The 17,514-nt window shown below is 42.2% G+C and overlaps 1 protein-coding gene across 2 annotated transcripts in view; it reads right to left on the bottom strand.

Annotated features, from left to right (window-relative positions):
- Positions 1-1,403: 1,403 nt before the first annotated feature.
- LOC308153642 (battenin-like) overlaps positions 1,404-17,514 on the bottom strand; it is a 17,655-nt gene continuing 1,544 nt past the window's right edge. For both annotated transcript variants that reach the window (XM_080526834.1, XM_080526835.1), the window contains 13 exons: positions 17,388-17,484; positions 17,182-17,265; positions 16,287-16,366; positions 14,591-14,676; positions 12,672-12,744; positions 11,952-12,095; positions 11,639-11,751; positions 9,868-9,920; positions 9,439-9,507; positions 8,754-8,809; positions 7,534-7,627; positions 6,906-7,046; positions 1,404-2,076 (listed from right to left, as the gene is read on the bottom strand). In XM_080526834.1, the coding sequence (XP_080382960.1) occupies positions 1,960-2,076; positions 6,906-7,046; positions 7,534-7,627; positions 8,754-8,809; positions 9,439-9,507; positions 9,868-9,920; positions 11,639-11,751; positions 11,952-12,095; positions 12,672-12,744; positions 14,591-14,676; positions 16,287-16,366; positions 17,182-17,265; positions 17,388-17,484 (1,207 nt within the window). In that variant the 3' untranslated portion in view covers positions 1,404-1,959. The remainder of the gene's footprint in view (positions 2,077-6,905; positions 7,047-7,533; positions 7,628-8,753; positions 8,810-9,438; positions 9,508-9,867; positions 9,921-11,638; positions 11,752-11,951; positions 12,096-12,671; positions 12,745-14,590; positions 14,677-16,286; positions 16,367-17,181; positions 17,266-17,387; positions 17,485-17,514) is intronic.

Genomic DNA, 17,514 nt, shown 5'->3' with positions numbered 1-17,514 from the left:
GAAATAATTAGCCTATATATAGAAAGTCGTGTTGCATTGTGATGTGAGTTGCATTCAGATTTGAGCATCAGTGTAAAGGCTATACTACGGCATTAGGCCCAACTGTGATGAGCCTGTACTGTAGTTATATGCTCTTGTAAATCTATGGGTTTTGTAACCATAGTAAATATCACACTTTCACTTGCAAAGTAGGAGGGTGTGTGTGTTGGGGGGGGGGGGGGCACACATCAAGTCTGGTCACCCTAGGGCACCCTAGGGGGTTAATCCGGGCCTGCATACAGTATATCTCAAAAGTGAGTACACTTTGTGTGAGCCCCCCCCGCCCCCCCCCCCCCACACACACACACACACACACACACACACACACACACACACACACACACACACACACACACACACACACACACACACACACACACACATCACTCACCATGCTTTACCAAAAAAACGTTAGGCTAAAATAGCCTAATACAAACAATAACAAATAAATAAAAAGGTGCAGTGCAAGGCAATAACGCAACAGCAGCAAGTCATAAATGTTTCTACCTTTAGAAGTCCTAGTTTTTCCTTGTTTTTCTGGCAGCAAAGTCTTGAGGCTGGTATAATCCAATTTGCGCAGAATATCACATTCATCACTGACATCAGGGACAGGTGATTTAGTCTTTCTTGGCCCATTTTTAGTGCCAGTTTTGAAAAAGACCGCTCCCCGCTGGCATTGGTTACAGGCAAAGTCATAACTAGTCGGAGTGCTGTATCAACAGAAACACTGACTGTACGTTAGGCCTAGAGCCAGCTAGCGACACCAGGTTTTCAACCACGCTAACGTTAGCTATAAGCTGGCAGTCCACCTGCTGCTGTGGTGGCTCTTTTTCTTGTCAATTTTGATTTTTTTTTCAATAGGTCTTGGTCACCTCGTTCCATTTCCTTTTGTGATTTTCGCTTTTTAACTCCGCTGATGTTTTCCCTCCGACATGTTGCCGCTATGCTCCAGGCTGGCATTGACATTTGAAAACCAAACTGACGTTATGAACATATGTTATTTTGACTAATTGTCATTTTATGCAAATAAATGCTCTAAATAACAATATTTTTATTTGGAATGTGGTAGAAATGTTGTCAGCAGTTTATAGAATAAAACCAAAAAACTAAACTCAAAAAATAGGCTACCTATAAATAGTAAAACCAGAGAAACTGATAGCAGCGGTCTCTTAATTTCTTTTCCAGAGCTGTATATAGTTAATTCAAGCTGAAAACTGGTGTGTAAGTAAATACCAATAGCATTATTGCAATTTGTTGAAAAAGTCAAGAAATATCTGATAAAACCAGGAGAAAACGCATATTTTGATTGAATTAAACCATTTAATAATTTGTAAAAACAATAATAAATAAAAACAGTCAGTCTTGATACTTTTAAATTTCACGTTGACACACCAATTATAACAATTGTTAGAGCTCGATCTATGTAAATAGTGTTAGTATTAATTATTTCATAGATATAACAGCAGCAAAGAAGAGTAAAAGACAAGACCCTTCAGTAAGACAATGCACATTGGAATGCAGCTTAATAAAAAATATATACACATCCTAACATTAAGATAAATTAACATAAAATAGTCATAATTTAGCAAAGGCAATCAATAAAAATAACTTTCTGGTGATGGTGGAAAAGGGGATGAATACAAATGAAGAGAGGTGAATCTCCATTGAAATCATTTTTCATTGAGACATTTTTCTATTTTGAGGGTTAGAAGGCTAAATCTGCATCCTGGAAAGAGATTTAACAGCCACAAAGGCCCCACTACACACTCCTAATTTGGTTCCCCATTGGTAAAAGTTAGTCTGTTGACGTAAAATAAATTGCCATGTATCGCAATGTGATATGAAGTCAATCCAAGGCACAGTAGAGCATAATGCTACCTCTCTGCACTTCCCACTATTCAACTCTTCCATCTCTTTGTCTTATAATGAGCAGAAGTATCTATGGACGGGGAAAGCAGTGAGGCCGGAGAGGGCGATGCCCAGACTGTCTCCCACACTGGCTGCAGCCATGGCAAACTCCCTGTGTCTGTCTCCAGTCTACAGGGGGCGATAGAGAGAGAGAGGTTAGGGGACTCACACTCACACTAGTCTGTTTTTCTTTTCTTTTCTTTTTTTTACATTTTTAATTGGTGAGAAGCATGAGCAAACAACACAGTTTACATTCACCATTTCTTTCACATTTTCTTTTTCCCACCCCTACTCCGGTCCCACCCACCCCCACAGCGACAACAGAAAAGACAACACAACACTCACAAAAACCAATGCAATAATATTGACAATTAAGTGAGCAGTAAATAGCTAAAGAAAAAAGAATACAAATAAAATATTGCTTAATAGGACTAGGTGTTACAATCCCTGTGTGTACGAAATGACAGACCTGAAGATAACGAAACTAATTTGAACGTGGCAGACTACATTTCAGACATAAAGAATCAAAACTGGCAAAATTATCATTATCATAAAGGTCTTTGAAACAATTGATACCCAATCTGCTCCGGTGGGTAATAGTTCAGTTCAGAATGGAGGGAGTAAATAAATGGTTATTACTAATAGGCCAACTAATAGGCTCCACTTAAAGTGACGGTGGAACTGTATCCATGTCTTTCGAGTGGACAGCACCAAAGGGTTTGAGGAGTGGCGGGAGGGAGACAGAGGCAGAGAGGAGTAAACCAGTGGAGATAGGGAGGATGAGTGGCATGACTGCGCCTCTAGGCTATACCAGATATTCTCAGGAGATTTTAACCAGCAAATAATTGTTTTAATGTTGGCAGCCCAGTAGTAGTGCATAAAATTAGGAAGTGCGAGGCGCCACAATTCCTTGGTCTCTGCAAAATAACTTTTCTGATTCTAGGAACCTTCCCCCCCAAATAAATGTAGTGATTGCCTGATCTAAAGTGCGGAAAAAAAATACTCTGAAAAAACAGAGGAAGGCATTGAAAAACATACCAAAACGTGGGTAAAATGGTGTCAGAGTATTAATTGGAAAATTAATTTAATTACAGTTTTTCCCAATTGCTAAAACACAAAAGCCAATTCTCTAAACCAAATGACCAGTTCTCTAAACACATTCAATAAAACTAGCTCCCATTTGCCAAAACCATAAACACATTTCACATGAAGACACAATTCACAAAACACAATCCTCCTTTTCTCATAAGTCTAAACACATTGTGTCTTGCTAAAACACAAGTTGCAAAAAACTCTGCTCAAATTCTCAAATTAAAGCTCATGTGATGCAAAATGCTTGCCACAGTCAGCAAAAATTGAACACAATGAACACACCTAGCTTCATTCATTAAACATAACGACTCAAAATTTAAGACACTTGTTGCAAATTATTGTGGTGTGTGTGTGTGTGTGTGTGTGTGTGTGTGTGTGTGTGTGGTATAGTTCCATAAATAAATAAATAAACATCACACCCTGAACATTGTTTTCGGTGAGTATTGTTGTGTGTAATGGATCCTCTGTAGTGTTTGCATTGAGTTGTGATACAGTACAGTAGTGTACATGTTACGGTACATGCGGGAATACATGTACCGTGTATGTGGTATAGTTCCATAAATATATAAATAAACATCACACCCTGAACATTGTTTTCAGTGAGTATTGTTGTGTGTAATGGATCCTCTGTAGTGTTTGCATTGAGTTGTGATACAGTACAGTAGTGTACATGTTACGGTACATGTGGGAATACAGTACATGTGGGAAAACTAGGGTTAGGGTTAGGTGCTAGGGTGCTAGGGTTAAGGTTAGGGTTAGGATTAGGGGTAGGGTTAGGGTTAAGGTTAGGGTTAGACATGCCAGCATGTACCAAGTCACCCTAGCACCTAAGCCTAACCCTAGTTTTCCCACATGTACCGTATTCCCACATGTACCGTAACATACATACTGTATTTTCTGTAGATTTACATATTGTTCATATGAATCACACAAATCTATGAATGCCCAATACTCTACAGTGATATATTCTGAGAACAGATACTGTAAGGCAGGGGTCGGCAATTAGGTTTGGCCTCGGGCCCCCAAAAAATGTTGCCACTAGATGGCGGGCCCGAACATAATCAAAGGATAATTTAAGTAATTGATTGTTTAAAAATGTGACACGTTCTAATGCTTTGACTTTTCTTTTGAGAAATGTACACATCGCTAGTCAACTAACACAGCTTGTTTTGTGAGCCTGCTAACAATGTAAAGTAGTGTTATAGTTAACTAGGTAGCAGTCCAATCCATTTCGTTGCAGTATAGGCTTGACTAGCGAGTTCGTGTTGTGATTCTCAACAACGTTGAAACGTAGTTTCACCCTTTTCCATAGTTTTGAATAATAAATGTGTGGACTCACGATGTATCGCAGCCTAACTTATTCTAATAATTATTTAACATACTTTTATTCTGAATGATTCCCCCCTCCTCCAGACAAGGTCACATTATTTATTATTGGATTGGTTGTTTGCGTGTCGGGTGAAGTTAGCTAAACATTTAACCTGACACCATCATGTCACTCTCCAAAGGTCTAAAGAGGAAAGTTGACGGTGAAAACAGGGCATTTAAACAGGAATGGACAGCGAACTATACGTTCATCCTACCTGTCAATGCAAAGCCGTTGTGTGAGACTCACATCTTCCCTGCTCACAATGTTCCCTTTCTATACATGCGAGTCGTCCTTTTCCTCAATGAATGTGATAAAGACGCACGAGAGGAATCGATTGATGCATAAAAAATAAAAATAAACTGCCTGCGGATTAAAGTGACGTCAATATCACCAGATATCAAGCAAATAGTGACCGATGGGAGATGCCACTTTTCACATTAAGTGAGTACCAAGCCTGTCGTTATTGTATTTAATAACCTAATTGTATTTTGTATATTTTGAATGAATGGCTTATGGCTCATTGTCCTTATTATCCCTAATAGCGCGTTTGCTCTGTCGTTTCAGGAGCATAGGCCTACCACCACTTTTGCGCCGATTTTGTTGTCAATGTTTTTCAGAAAATTAAACAGAATTTGCTTTGTTACTGTTCATATGTGTGTTGCAGTCACATACGTAAACATTACGTTTGAATGATTTAATGAGCTGATGTTATTCTTTTCAAACCACACCGCATGTCGGCTATTTCAGCACCACGCCCACGCACCATGTCCACCTACTTATGATTCACGGGGTTCAGCGTCAGTGCACTTCGGTGCACCCCGCTGCCTGATTGTCTGTGTCATTCACTCTCAACATGAATAAAAGTACAATAAGCATTATTCAGGTGGTGGTAGATTCTCTATTCGGACATTATAGGCGCGGTGTGGGACTGTCGGTCCGATATTGTAAAAAAAAAAAAGTAAAAAAAAAATAAAAAAACTGGATTCTCAAAATAATCTGCTGGGCCAAATATTATTGGTGACGGGCCAGCAATGGCCCACGGGCCGCCTATTCATAGCTGTCAGTCACGTGGTTTCTTCCCTAGCAACCACCAACCCGACGGGCAAAAAGTATCATAGCAACATCGCTCAACATGGCTGCCTACTATTTAGACCACCTCACTCATGAAGAACTATCAAGATACACGACGGTGATAGGAGTGGAGGATCGACTCCATTCAAATAGTGTTGGATTCCCTGTCTTCTACTCTATCCGGACACGTTGGAATTATTTTCCTAACCCCCGGAGAATCAAAGTTATTGACCTGCAAAGGGTGCCTCCTTGACCGGCTTTTCCCGTGAATAACACCGGTTATGGAGGTGGTACAAACATAAGACTATTATTGCTAAATTCACCATCAGTATACGGTCATTTTGAGCCCTTAACCACCGCGCTGACACCCCGAGAAGATATACTTTTAATATGAAACTCGATCAACCGGGCGTTCACCGGCTGCTGGACGAAACTCCCAACTCCCGCTGTCAGCGAGGCGAGGGAATATTTATATCCGGGAATTTGCTCCTTGCTGTGTCCACGGTGATAGGAGTGGAGGATCGACTCCATTCAAATAGTGTTGGATTCCCTGTCTTCTACTCTATCCGGACACGTTGGAATTATTTTCCTAACCCACGGGAATTCAAAGTTATTAACCCGCAAAAAGTGGGTTTTGCCCGTGGGTTTTGCCCGCAAAAAGTGCCTTTTGCCCGTCAGGTGGGCGTTTCCACTATGCTGTGACGTCACATGAAAGCTATGAATTGCCGACCCCTGCTGTAAGGTTTCTAAAAATGTGCTTTGGCAGTTGTGAAAAAAAAGAACATTCTCACACACTGAACATTGTGTTTTCAGTTGTTTTGTTGTAGTCTGTAATGATGCATATAGTGTTTACATTTTTGCTGTCTTTGAGCAGCTGTTTTGGTGTGAAAGTTTGAGTTTTGAAGAGAGAAGGTGTGGTTTTGCTTATGTAGCTTTAGAAAAGTGTGTTGTGTTTAGAGTTTTGGGAAAATGGAGGAAAGTTTTGTGAAATGTGTTTTAGCAATTGAGAAAAACTGTAATTTAATTTGAAAATGTAATTTGTACCCTGATGGGAGACACTGGGTTTCTTATATAGAGCAAGAGATTATCTGCGTAAAGGGATACCTAATGTTCAACACCATAACGCGTGATCGCCTTGGAAATGGCCTGAGGCTTTGAGCGCTATAGAGAGTGGTTCAATTGCTATGACGAAGAGCAACGGCGACAACAGACACTCCTGCAGCTCCATTTGAGGGGACATGAAGAACAGGTAGTGGTGGCCTAGTGGATAGTGACTTGGACTGGTGATCAGAAGGCCTCAAATCCCTCCTGGGAACAATCTCTAATTGTAAGTCGATTTGGATGAAAAGCGTCTGCTAAATGGTTCAAATGTGAAATGTAGGTAGACGGACACAAAACAGAACTCCACCACAGTCGACCGACTCACCTCCTTGCTGATTAAGTAGAAGGTGTTGACATATGCGGCTCCTCCCAGCAGCCCCTCATAGAGTACTATTCCAAACACCAGCCACGGGTTGGGTAGGAACTGGTAGTACACAGACAGAGACAGCAGCACCACGTTCACACACTGAAAGAGAGAGAGAGGGAGGCAAGTGAGAAAGAGAGATAAAAAGAGAGAGAGAGGGTTGACAGAGGCAGTGGACGGAGGCGGATGGATAGAGTTGAGAGTGGAAAGACAGGTGGGATCAAACAATGTGAAGAAATACGGAGAAGGAAAAGTATTACATATATACAGTATGCATATTTCATCCTAAAATTAAATTACATATCCATTTCTAACCTATAGTATTTGGTAAGCCGAACATGGATGCAGCTGAACAGGCGCTTCTCGTCCTAGAAGGTATTTGGAGTACAGGGATTTCATATTTTTATTTGGCACCATATCAGATCATGTTTGATATGACATTGTTACCCATGTACATTCTATTCCTCCCTGTCTCCTGTGGTGTGAAAGGTTTTCTGACCGCAAGATTGGTAAAACTGCGTAGTGTGTAGAAAGTTTCACTACCTTCTCTCTCTCTCTCTCTCTTTCTTTTCATCCACCATTCCCTTACCTGCAGCAGGGAGAGGACCCAAATTCTGCGGATCTTCACACAGCAGAGAGAGGAACGCGAGATTAACACCCCCACCTGGTACAGCGTCTGGTACCTGAGAATGCACACACACACACACACACACACACACACACACACACACACACAAAACAAGAGTACCGGTAATTTGTCTTAACTGGAGATATATAGAATGGAATTACTGTGCAAAACAGAAATGTACATGTTTTGGAAATCTCAGAATTTTGCAACCCTAGTCTACACTAATTGATTGAATGATTAATGGCCAGAAACTATGTTTTAAGTGAGAAGTTATGGCTTGTCAAAAACCACAAAAGACAGGAAATTCCAAATGAGCACCACCACACATAGGGCTTTCACACCGGCAGTTCCGAACGCCGGTTCGCGTTCGCGTTTGGAAACCTCCGAACGTTGGCGCTGTCTGGCGAACGAGCCCGCGTTCATACCAGTGTATCGTTCGCCAGACAGCGCCAACGTTCGGAGGTTTCCGAACGCGAACGCGAACCGGCGTTCGGAACTGCCGGTGTGAAAGCCCTACCATAGGTGCACCTTTACACTCCAGCAACACACAGTGTTGATACCTGCTATAGTGCTGCATGTTGGTCTACTGTACTTAACTATAGTGCTGCATGTTGGTCTACTGTACTTAAAACAACAATGTTCACCACAGGGCAGGTTACCTAGGACTCAAAGCGTATTAAAACAGCCTAACTAATGAACTAATTGTTACAATATTCAGGGGATATGTAGACATTGGCATGGTGAGCGGACATACAAAATGGCTTTCTTCTTTCTGAAGGCCTCAGAGAGCTCTAGTGATCTCGCCATGGTGATACCACTCACTTCAACAATCAAGAGCAAACCAAACTAAATGTCTGAGGTTTAAATAAGACAGGCTCCTCCAAAATCCTCTCTAACAATGTTCTAATCATTTGCACCTGATGTGGTGCACATGATTCTAATTTGAGCCATTTTAAGTAGTAGTAATAAATGTGGGGGTGTCCTAACCTTTTCCTCACATTTCTTTTCAGTTTTATTTGTTTAGTTATATTACCTCCATCTCTCAATATTGTTAAAAATGAAGATCAAATGTCTATGTTTAAATATGTTGAAAAAGACAACAGTTTTCATGTGCCATTGTGCCTTGTAATGAACCAATGCTGCACTATATGTTGTGCTATGGGATTCTGAATCATACTGACCAGCGATACTGCTCTGCGTGAGAGAGAGAGAACTCGGGGAAATACAGGAGCTCCATCTGGGAAGGTAGTTGGAAAAATGAGGATTAGTACAAGAACACATCTTCACAACACACACACAACAGTGAACACTTGTGGTCTTAACAAAAAATTATAATTATGATTTCAATTCATAACATTGTGGCTGCTATAGTATAATTGTGATGTATGTGGCTGTGGTTTGTTATTATTCCCACTCCTGCCGCCTGGGGGCGTGCACCCGCATTTGGGTCATTGGGGTTGTACTGGCCGCTTGTTGTCATTCCTGTATTATAGAATAAAGTGAGCTGTAGCCATTGCCTGCAGTACCTGTTACATCGTGTACATTGCCGTTATATTACTATCAAGAGTAAACAGTAACCAGTCTGTATTCATACAGAATAATAATAACAGGTTATTCTATTATTTTAAGATGGCTTTACATAAGGGGTTTCTTTTTCATCTTACTTAGGGGAAAACCCCTCTCATGAAGTTCCTCTGGATAAGAGCATCTGCCTAATGACTTCACTATAGATGCAACTTATGTCCAACAATGAGTGTTTGTTAGATAAGAGTTGTCAGGATAAGTTATACTGTATAATATTATATGTGTCCTAACTAGGTGCAGTAACACGGTGGAGCTGACAGGGGGCGACAGAGGCCTACTCACCAGACCCTGGTTGATGAAGTACTCTGCGAAGTAGACGACTCCCAGAGGAACAACAAACCTCAGCAAGCCCTGGGGGCGGGATTAAAGCAGAACGACAATGACGCATTGGAATTAGTCATCGTCCCTTCCTCTTTCAGCGAGAGCCGCAAAGCACCAGCAAAAGGGGCTCCGACCCGCCGAAGTCTTCCCTACAGGCTTTAGGTAAACATGACCCCTGAACTGCGCCGTAATAAAAGGCATCGTAAAAAAGTAGAATCTATTGTGAGAGGGGGCCTATTAGTATAGTATTCACAACTACTGCACCGGTTGTACAGTACTCACCTTAATAACCGGTTGTACAGTACTCACCTTAATAACCGGTTGGACAGTACTCACCTTAATAACCGGTTGGACAGTACTCACCTTAATAACCGGTTGGACAGTACTCACCTTAATAACGTGGAGTTTCTCAATGAAGGACAATGGTCCAGTAGGCTTGTCTTCTATAGCATTAGGGAAAAAAACATGGCCAGCATGGGTATTCAATAACATATCAAACACTTCTCCATAGATGGATACACTCATGCTTGTGACAACGGGAGAATTGTCATCCAATGGCGAGACACCATAGAGGTGGTTAACCTGTAAGCACATAAACCGACAGCACTGTGTCCCGAATGTTCCACCCTTTCCCCCTCAAAATAGCGAAAAATACCACCGCTCATCCGTTATCAGACTTAGCTGAGGTGCCGGAGCTGAAGAGTATCAAATAGAGTGAAAAAAAGTGAGTGTGCGGCAGGGTTTCCGTTAACCGGTAATTACCGGTCTTTGTCCGGTAAAATGTGTTGAAGTCCGACAAATTGAAATCTCTTCGGTCATAATGTCCGGTGAAAATAATTCCCTCTAAGCACAATTTGAATACAATTCGCTAAAGTTCACATTCTGATTCCTTCTATATTTAAAAAAGACGAATATATAGGGTATATATTTATTTTATTATGATATGATTTGACGCCGGCATGATGATGACTGCTAATGTGTAGGCTAGGCTAGCCTATGCGAAACAGCGGCGGCAGGGTTGCCAGATGGGATTGACAATACAGCCTAACTAACCAGTCTATTACCGCTAAACCCAGTAGCCCATTCGGCGATAACCCGGCCCATCTGGCAACCCTGCGCAGCGGGCCACCATAATAATAACTTGTATTTGTATAGGCTAGCGCTTTTAACCTGCAAACGTTGCAGCTCAAAGTGCACCATAGCGAGCGAGAGGTACACATGGCAAGACAATGTAAGCTTAACAATTACTTCATGAAACCAAGCTACAATGAGTCTGAGGAGAAGTCTGACTGTAAAGAGATGGAGGCGGCTCGACGGTTCCGAGTTAAATGGAAAGAAAATTTCCCCTGGCTGCGTTTAGATGGGGAAGGAAAATGTTCTGCTCACCGTGCAAAAAATCGGGGAGGAATAACGGATTCACGAGAGGAGCAACGAATATGAGAATGTCGGCTCTCACTGATCACAGGCGGTGCAGTGACCACATATCGGCGGTCAGGTCACTGTGAGCAGGCTAATGAAACGGCTAACAATAAGCTGCACTCTCAGCTGCAAGTTGCATTTCACATGGCAAAAAATGGCATCGCATGTCATCAGTATGTGGGACTGACTGAGCTACTGAAAGCAGTTAAGGCTCCAGATTGTGTCTTGAGTGAGGGCACCGCCACAGCGACTCCGTTGACATTGTGGCGCGCGTTCAGCGCTGGACATGGCATAGCGCGCATGCGAATCATGAAAGCCTATATTATATTTATTATATAGCTCGCATCTAATCGTATCGGATGAGAAATAGACATTAAACGGCATATATAGGCTACACAACAGCTAATCACCGCGACAAACAGCGATATTATATTTGAATATGATGACCGGAATATCTCACGTTTGTCCGGTAAATTGAAATCTTCCCGGACACGTTGACCGGCACACATTTTTTCTAACGGAAACCCTGGTGTGCGGATGCACCCTCTTCCCTGCAAGTTTCCGCTAACCCAACGTGGTGTTTGAAAAGCACAGGATCGGCGTTAGAACCCACGGTTACTTCATAGGACTACTTCTATGTTTTGAAATCCTCTCTGGGGGGAGTAAACAAGTCTACACTTCAGGGGAATCCTCTCTGGGTGGACAATGAGGACACGCGGGGGACACAAAAGACCTTCAGTACCTTTCTCCTGCTCCTCCTCTTCCTCTTCCTCGGCGTTGTCCACCAGAGGCTCTCCCACCTCCGTACACTGCCACTGTGGGAAGTACGGGGGGAAGACCAAGAGGGAAAAATAGCTGTGGTGTGGAGGGGGGGGGGGGGGGGGGGGGATAGAGGGAATGAGGAAGGAAAACAAAGAGCGTAGGAAGGAGATAGAGGGTGGGGGGGGGGGGAGCGATTGGTACAAAAAAGGGAGAAGTGATTTCTCGCTGTCGTCTGGCACAGGTACACACATCTCGTTAACATTAGCGTGAAACGTCGCCGGTGTGAAACTCACCTGATCACCATGGCGACGGGGACGACCAGCATGACGAGCAGCGTGTTCCGGGGCGACAGGCCGCCCTGCGTGAGGCCGGAGTACAGGAGCGCCCCGCCCACGCCCGCTCCACCGGTGCCTGAGCCCCAGCCTGCCAGCATGTCTCTGTGTGTGTGTGTGCGTGCGTGTGTGTGTGTATGTGTGTGAGAGAGAGAGAAGGAGAGAAAGAGAGAGAGTAGGTGTGGGGGGACGGCGGTAGCCTAGAGGTAAGAGAGGCCGGCTAGCAACCGGAAGGTCGCTGGTTCGATCCCCGCCTCAGGAGGGAGCTTGCATGTGCCCTTGAGCAAGGAGCTAGACAAGAGGGCCCCTGTGTCTAGAGCAAAAATACCAAATTCCAACAATTGACTGACAAGTTGATTGCACAGCAAAAACAAAAAAAATTGTAAGAAGGGGAGAGAGAGGAACAGCGAGTGTGAGGGAGAGAGGTCGAAAATGTGCAGCCGACAGAGGAGAGGAGGGCAGAGAGAAAAGGGAGGAAGCAAAAGGGATGGAGGAAGAGAGTTGATGACAGTAAATCAAACGGAAGAGGAGGAGACCGTGGGAGGGAAGAGAGGCGATCAAGGTTTGAACAGCGGCACATTGATCCAACACTGAAACACTATTTGGGACAGGCCAACAGCCACAGTTCTGTGTAGTTACCGACTGTGTGGAACTCTTGAAGATAAATAGAAGAGAGCTTACCTGCTGAAGTACACAGTAAGGGCGAGAAAGGAGAGCTCTCCCAATCCAGAACTCACACTGGCAAAGATCACACCTGCACACACACACACAGACACCACCAGAGGGAACCATTCAAGCAGGCGACATAAGCAGTAATCCTCCATTTTACAGGTCCTGTTACAAAGAGTAACTTGCTCTTTGTTAACAATTTGTGAGCTTAGAATGATAAGGTTCTATCTCCGTTTAGGGTAGTTCAAAGATATTGAGCGTCAAAGTTGTTACATTCCATTATGTTTTGTGAGATGGAACCTTTGTACTTTATGAATTACTAACTCAAAAATGTCAACATTTTAAAAATAACACCACACAGGCATTAATAAACACCTAATGGATCAGATTATGTAAAAAACTCAATTTTGACAAATATGGAGATAAATATAATTATTATATTATAATTATAATTCTAACGTCACAAATTGCTATTTTCTGATTATTATTCAAATACATTTACAGCCCATGGAGAAAAGGTTAACAGAGTGTTCTTCTTAAGTAGAGGAAAGAGGAAGTATTTAGTCTTTTGGGGGGATTTGAAATCAAACAATCACTAGAGATTCTCAGTTTTAATTCAGTGTTTTTTTTTTCTTTCAGATTGTTTTCACCATTTAGAAAGTACAACTGCATGTTTAGTATTTTGGTCGACAATCCTTTGCATGCAATAACTGCCTGAAGTCTGCGACCCATTGACCCCACCAGACCCTGGGTATCTTATCTGGTGATGCTCTGCTAGGCCTCTACAGCCATCTTCAGTTGTTTGTTTTGAGATATTTTTGCCTAGTGAAGTTCCCTCTTCAACAAATGAAATGCATTTTCAATTGGATTTAAATCTGGAGAATGACATAGCCACTCTAGAACTTTCCAATTTTGGCCCTGAAAATACTCCTAGTTTCTATAGCAGTATGTTTGGGGCCATTGTCTTACTGTATGATGAAACACCGTCCAATGAATTTGGAGGCTTTTGCTTGTACTGATAAGATGTTTCTGAACACTTCTGTCAGCAGTGAAGACAAGTGAGATAGTTCTAGTGACAGCTATACATGACAAGGCCATAAATCCCACACCATATGTGACACTGTCTGGTCATTTGGGCCGCAAGTCGGCAACCAATCAAAATGTTCTGACTTGTTCTGTATTTTGAAACACGGAAATACATTTCAAAGTTGTTGAAAACTCACAACACAAACTCGCTAGTCAAGCCAAAATACTGCAACGCAATGGATTAGGTGAGTAGTAGTAGTACTACCTAGTAAACTATAACACTACTTTACATTGTTAGCAGGCTCACAAAACAAGCTGTGTTAGTTGACTAGCGATGTGTCATTGATTTTCAACAACATGGAAATGTAATCACATTTTATCTTTATTTTTTGAAAGGCGCTATAGAAATTAAAGTTATTATTATTATAATAAATTTGTCACCTAAATCAGCTTGGCCTGAAAACGCGCGTGCACGCGCGCGCACACACACACACACACACACACACACACACACACACACACACACACACACGTGCTGGCAGGCTGGGGCTCAGGTTTGGATTATTGAGTACTTCTTGGCCATCTTATCTTATTTATCTGGTTAAATAAAATAAAAATCTACTTCAATGACATTGCATCTGATTTCAGTGGAACTGTCAGAGTTGTAATGTTTTCCGGATGCAGATTATCATAAAATCTTTCGATGTGGGAGACTACTTCCCAAACACACACACACACACACACACACACACACACACACACACACACACACACACACACTTATCACTGAATCAAATAATCCTCTCTCACACGCACACTCACACACACAACCCACATAGATGCACTCTAACACTCCAACATAAGCACAAAAATACACAAAAGATGGATACAAATCCTTGCATTACCCAGAATGCTCATCCACACAGCGGTAGAGAAGGACACCACGAGGAAACTTGCCATCGCCGTGGCTACGCACACCAACACTCTGAACCTGTGGGCAGAATGATGGACAGTCACACTCCACGCCATGCAGCCAGGGTCTTGGGTGTGATCAACCAACAAACATTTTGTATTAAACAATTGTGAACTTAAGTGAACTTAAGTCTGTTTGAGTACATTGTAGTTAAGGGTGAAGCCATGGAATTCTACACTTTAGTTTAGTTTATTTAGTTTATTTGTAAAGGGACAATGCCTATTAATGAACATTTAAAAAGTTAATACGCCAGGTTTAGCCAGAGGGCTAATTGTCATCTGTAGTCCCACGCCAAGTTATAAAAAGGCTTCCTAACAATATACATCACACAGTAAAATCATACGTAGCAACGGTAATACTGTACATGAAATAATAAATCATCAAATACAAGACAGGTCATTAAAAAAAGATAAATGTACATAGAATAACAACACAGTACAAGCAAGCAGTAGCAACAACACAGTAACACACAGAAACACAGCACAGACATATAGACAACACAGTACAGACATATAGACAACACAGTACAGACATACCACAGTAACACACAAAAACACAGTACAGACATATAGACACCACAGTAACACACAGAAACACAGTACAGACATATAGACAACACAGTACAGACATACCACAGTAACACACAGAAACACAGTACAGACATATAGACACCACAGTAACACACATTAACACAGTACAGACATATAGACAACACAGTAACACACAGAAACACAGTACAGACATATAGACACCACAGTAACACACAGAAACACAGTACATAGACATAGACATATAGCGTTCAGTACAGACAACAACGGTTGTATAGACAACAACAGACAAGCTGACATGACACAGAAACATAGAACATGTAACATTTCAGTGCTGACAGGTTTGTGTGTTAATCATCCATTTAACTGATGGCTGAACGACCTGTAGGTGTTCAGTTATTTGAGGTGGGTTGGAATTAAGCTCCACTCTCGTGACCCTGTGACTGACCAGGCAGACTGACTAAATGCAATTTTCCTCATTGGGATAATGCAGTCTCCTCTAGTGACCCCCCTCGTGATGCGAGATTTGGCCACAATGAAAATGTGAAAGCGTACATACAGTGCATTCGGAAAGTGTTCAGATACTTTCTCAATACTTTCTGAATGCAGTGTATGGTACATTTTCTAATAGAGGCAAACATGCACATTTTCTCGTAAAGAACTGAAATGTAAAAAGGGTATGTGGTAAAATGGGTATGTGCAGAGCTTAACCTCGACTAGGTTTTAGAAAGTGCTGTTTGAACCAAATCAGAGCTCTGCACTGAGCGTTCTTCATCATGTGATCTCATTTCGCCTCCATTTTTGCAAATTTCTATATATTGGACTCTTCATAAATGTAGCGCTGTAATACAATTTGAATACAAATGTAATACAATTATTCCTCCTAGCTACAAATTCATGATTAGCAATGGAAAGTTCCACTACCATCTAAAAGATATCTATAAGTCTTTCTACTTCTAAATGTTCAGTTACTGTAAAAAAAAATATATTGTAGAAAAACTGTTTTTAAATGTTAGCCTCTTTGAGCCCACCCTTGCATTGTAAAAGCTCATGCAGAAAGTATATCATCGGCCATCTTACCCGTAGGGAAATTTGTGGATGAAGAAGGGAGCAAAGAACTTGATAATGAGAGTAGGGAGAATATCAGCCAACAGCACAGCCTGGAAAGGAGGAGAAAACACACACTGACACACAGCTAGATGATCACACAGAGGAACAAACAGCAATAGGCTGAACAATAACAAAACACATCCTCATTGAAATAATGTATTCCAAAGTACTGGGTATTAGGAAAAGTACTGTAGCTGTCTATAAAGTAGGTACTAGGTAGGGGTCTATATAAGGTCTAGGTATGAGTCTATATAAGGTCTAGGTATGAGTCTATATAAGGTCTAGGTACACTGAACCCCAAATTGCTCCCAATGAGCGGGCCGGCACCTTGCATGGTAGCTTGCTGCCATTGGTGTGTGAATGTGTGTGTGAATGGGTGAATGAGAGGCCATTGTAAAGTGCTTTGGAATAAGGCGCTATAAAGGTGCAGGCCATAAATACTTATGGCCCTCTTCCTGGTCAGGTCATGTGGTTAGGAAGATCTCCTGCCCCACTGCCATCCGGGCGTAGGTACAGAACCCTACGGTGAAAAAGGGCTCGCTTTGGCAAAAGCCTGATCCCCGCAGCCATTGTTGCCTTAAATAATAGACCGCGCTGAGTGTGTGTGTACTTGAGTATCTGTCATGTGTAGTACTGTCTGTTCGTTGTCTGTGTTATTCGGTGTTGTGTGTATACTGTACAGTGGTGTGAAAAAGAATTTCCCCCTGGGGACAATAAATCTAATCTAATCTCATCTAATCTAATCTAATCTAGACATCTGTAGACAAAGACAGGGTTTATTCTTTGGCTTGAGGTAATAGAGTGGGGGGACTGTTGGAGAGGTATAACATGTGATTTGGATTAGCACGGCGTGTTGTCAATTTACCGCAGTAGAAACTGGGTTACAGTCGTAACGGCTACTGTTGTTGCCATTTCCCCCTTCCAAGTGCAACGCAACTGTGGCCGGGGTCTGGAGAGGAACAGAGAGGAGAGAAGGGAAGCGAGAGTCAGTCAGTCAATGTAGAACTTTGAACACACGCTATCAATACCAGTATTGAGGTGACACTGCATTCTGTAAATACTCTCTCTTACAGGCAAGGTGGAGTTGTGTGACCCTTGTTGTTTTAAGATGTCATGGGCAGCACTAAGCATCACCACGTAAGCAAAGTTGTTGCACAACCCCAGAACCCTGAAGACAAAAAGGTCAGGAGTCAGATAA

The sequence above is a fragment of the Nansenia antarctica genome, assembly GCF_963989245.1.
Source record: "Nansenia antarctica genome assembly, chromosome: 3".
In the NCBI taxonomy this organism is placed as follows: Eukaryota; Metazoa; Chordata; class Actinopteri; order Argentiniformes; family Microstomatidae; genus Nansenia; species Nansenia antarctica.
Note: the sequence above shows the minus strand (reverse complement) of the source record. Positions and strands in the feature narration are given on the sequence as shown.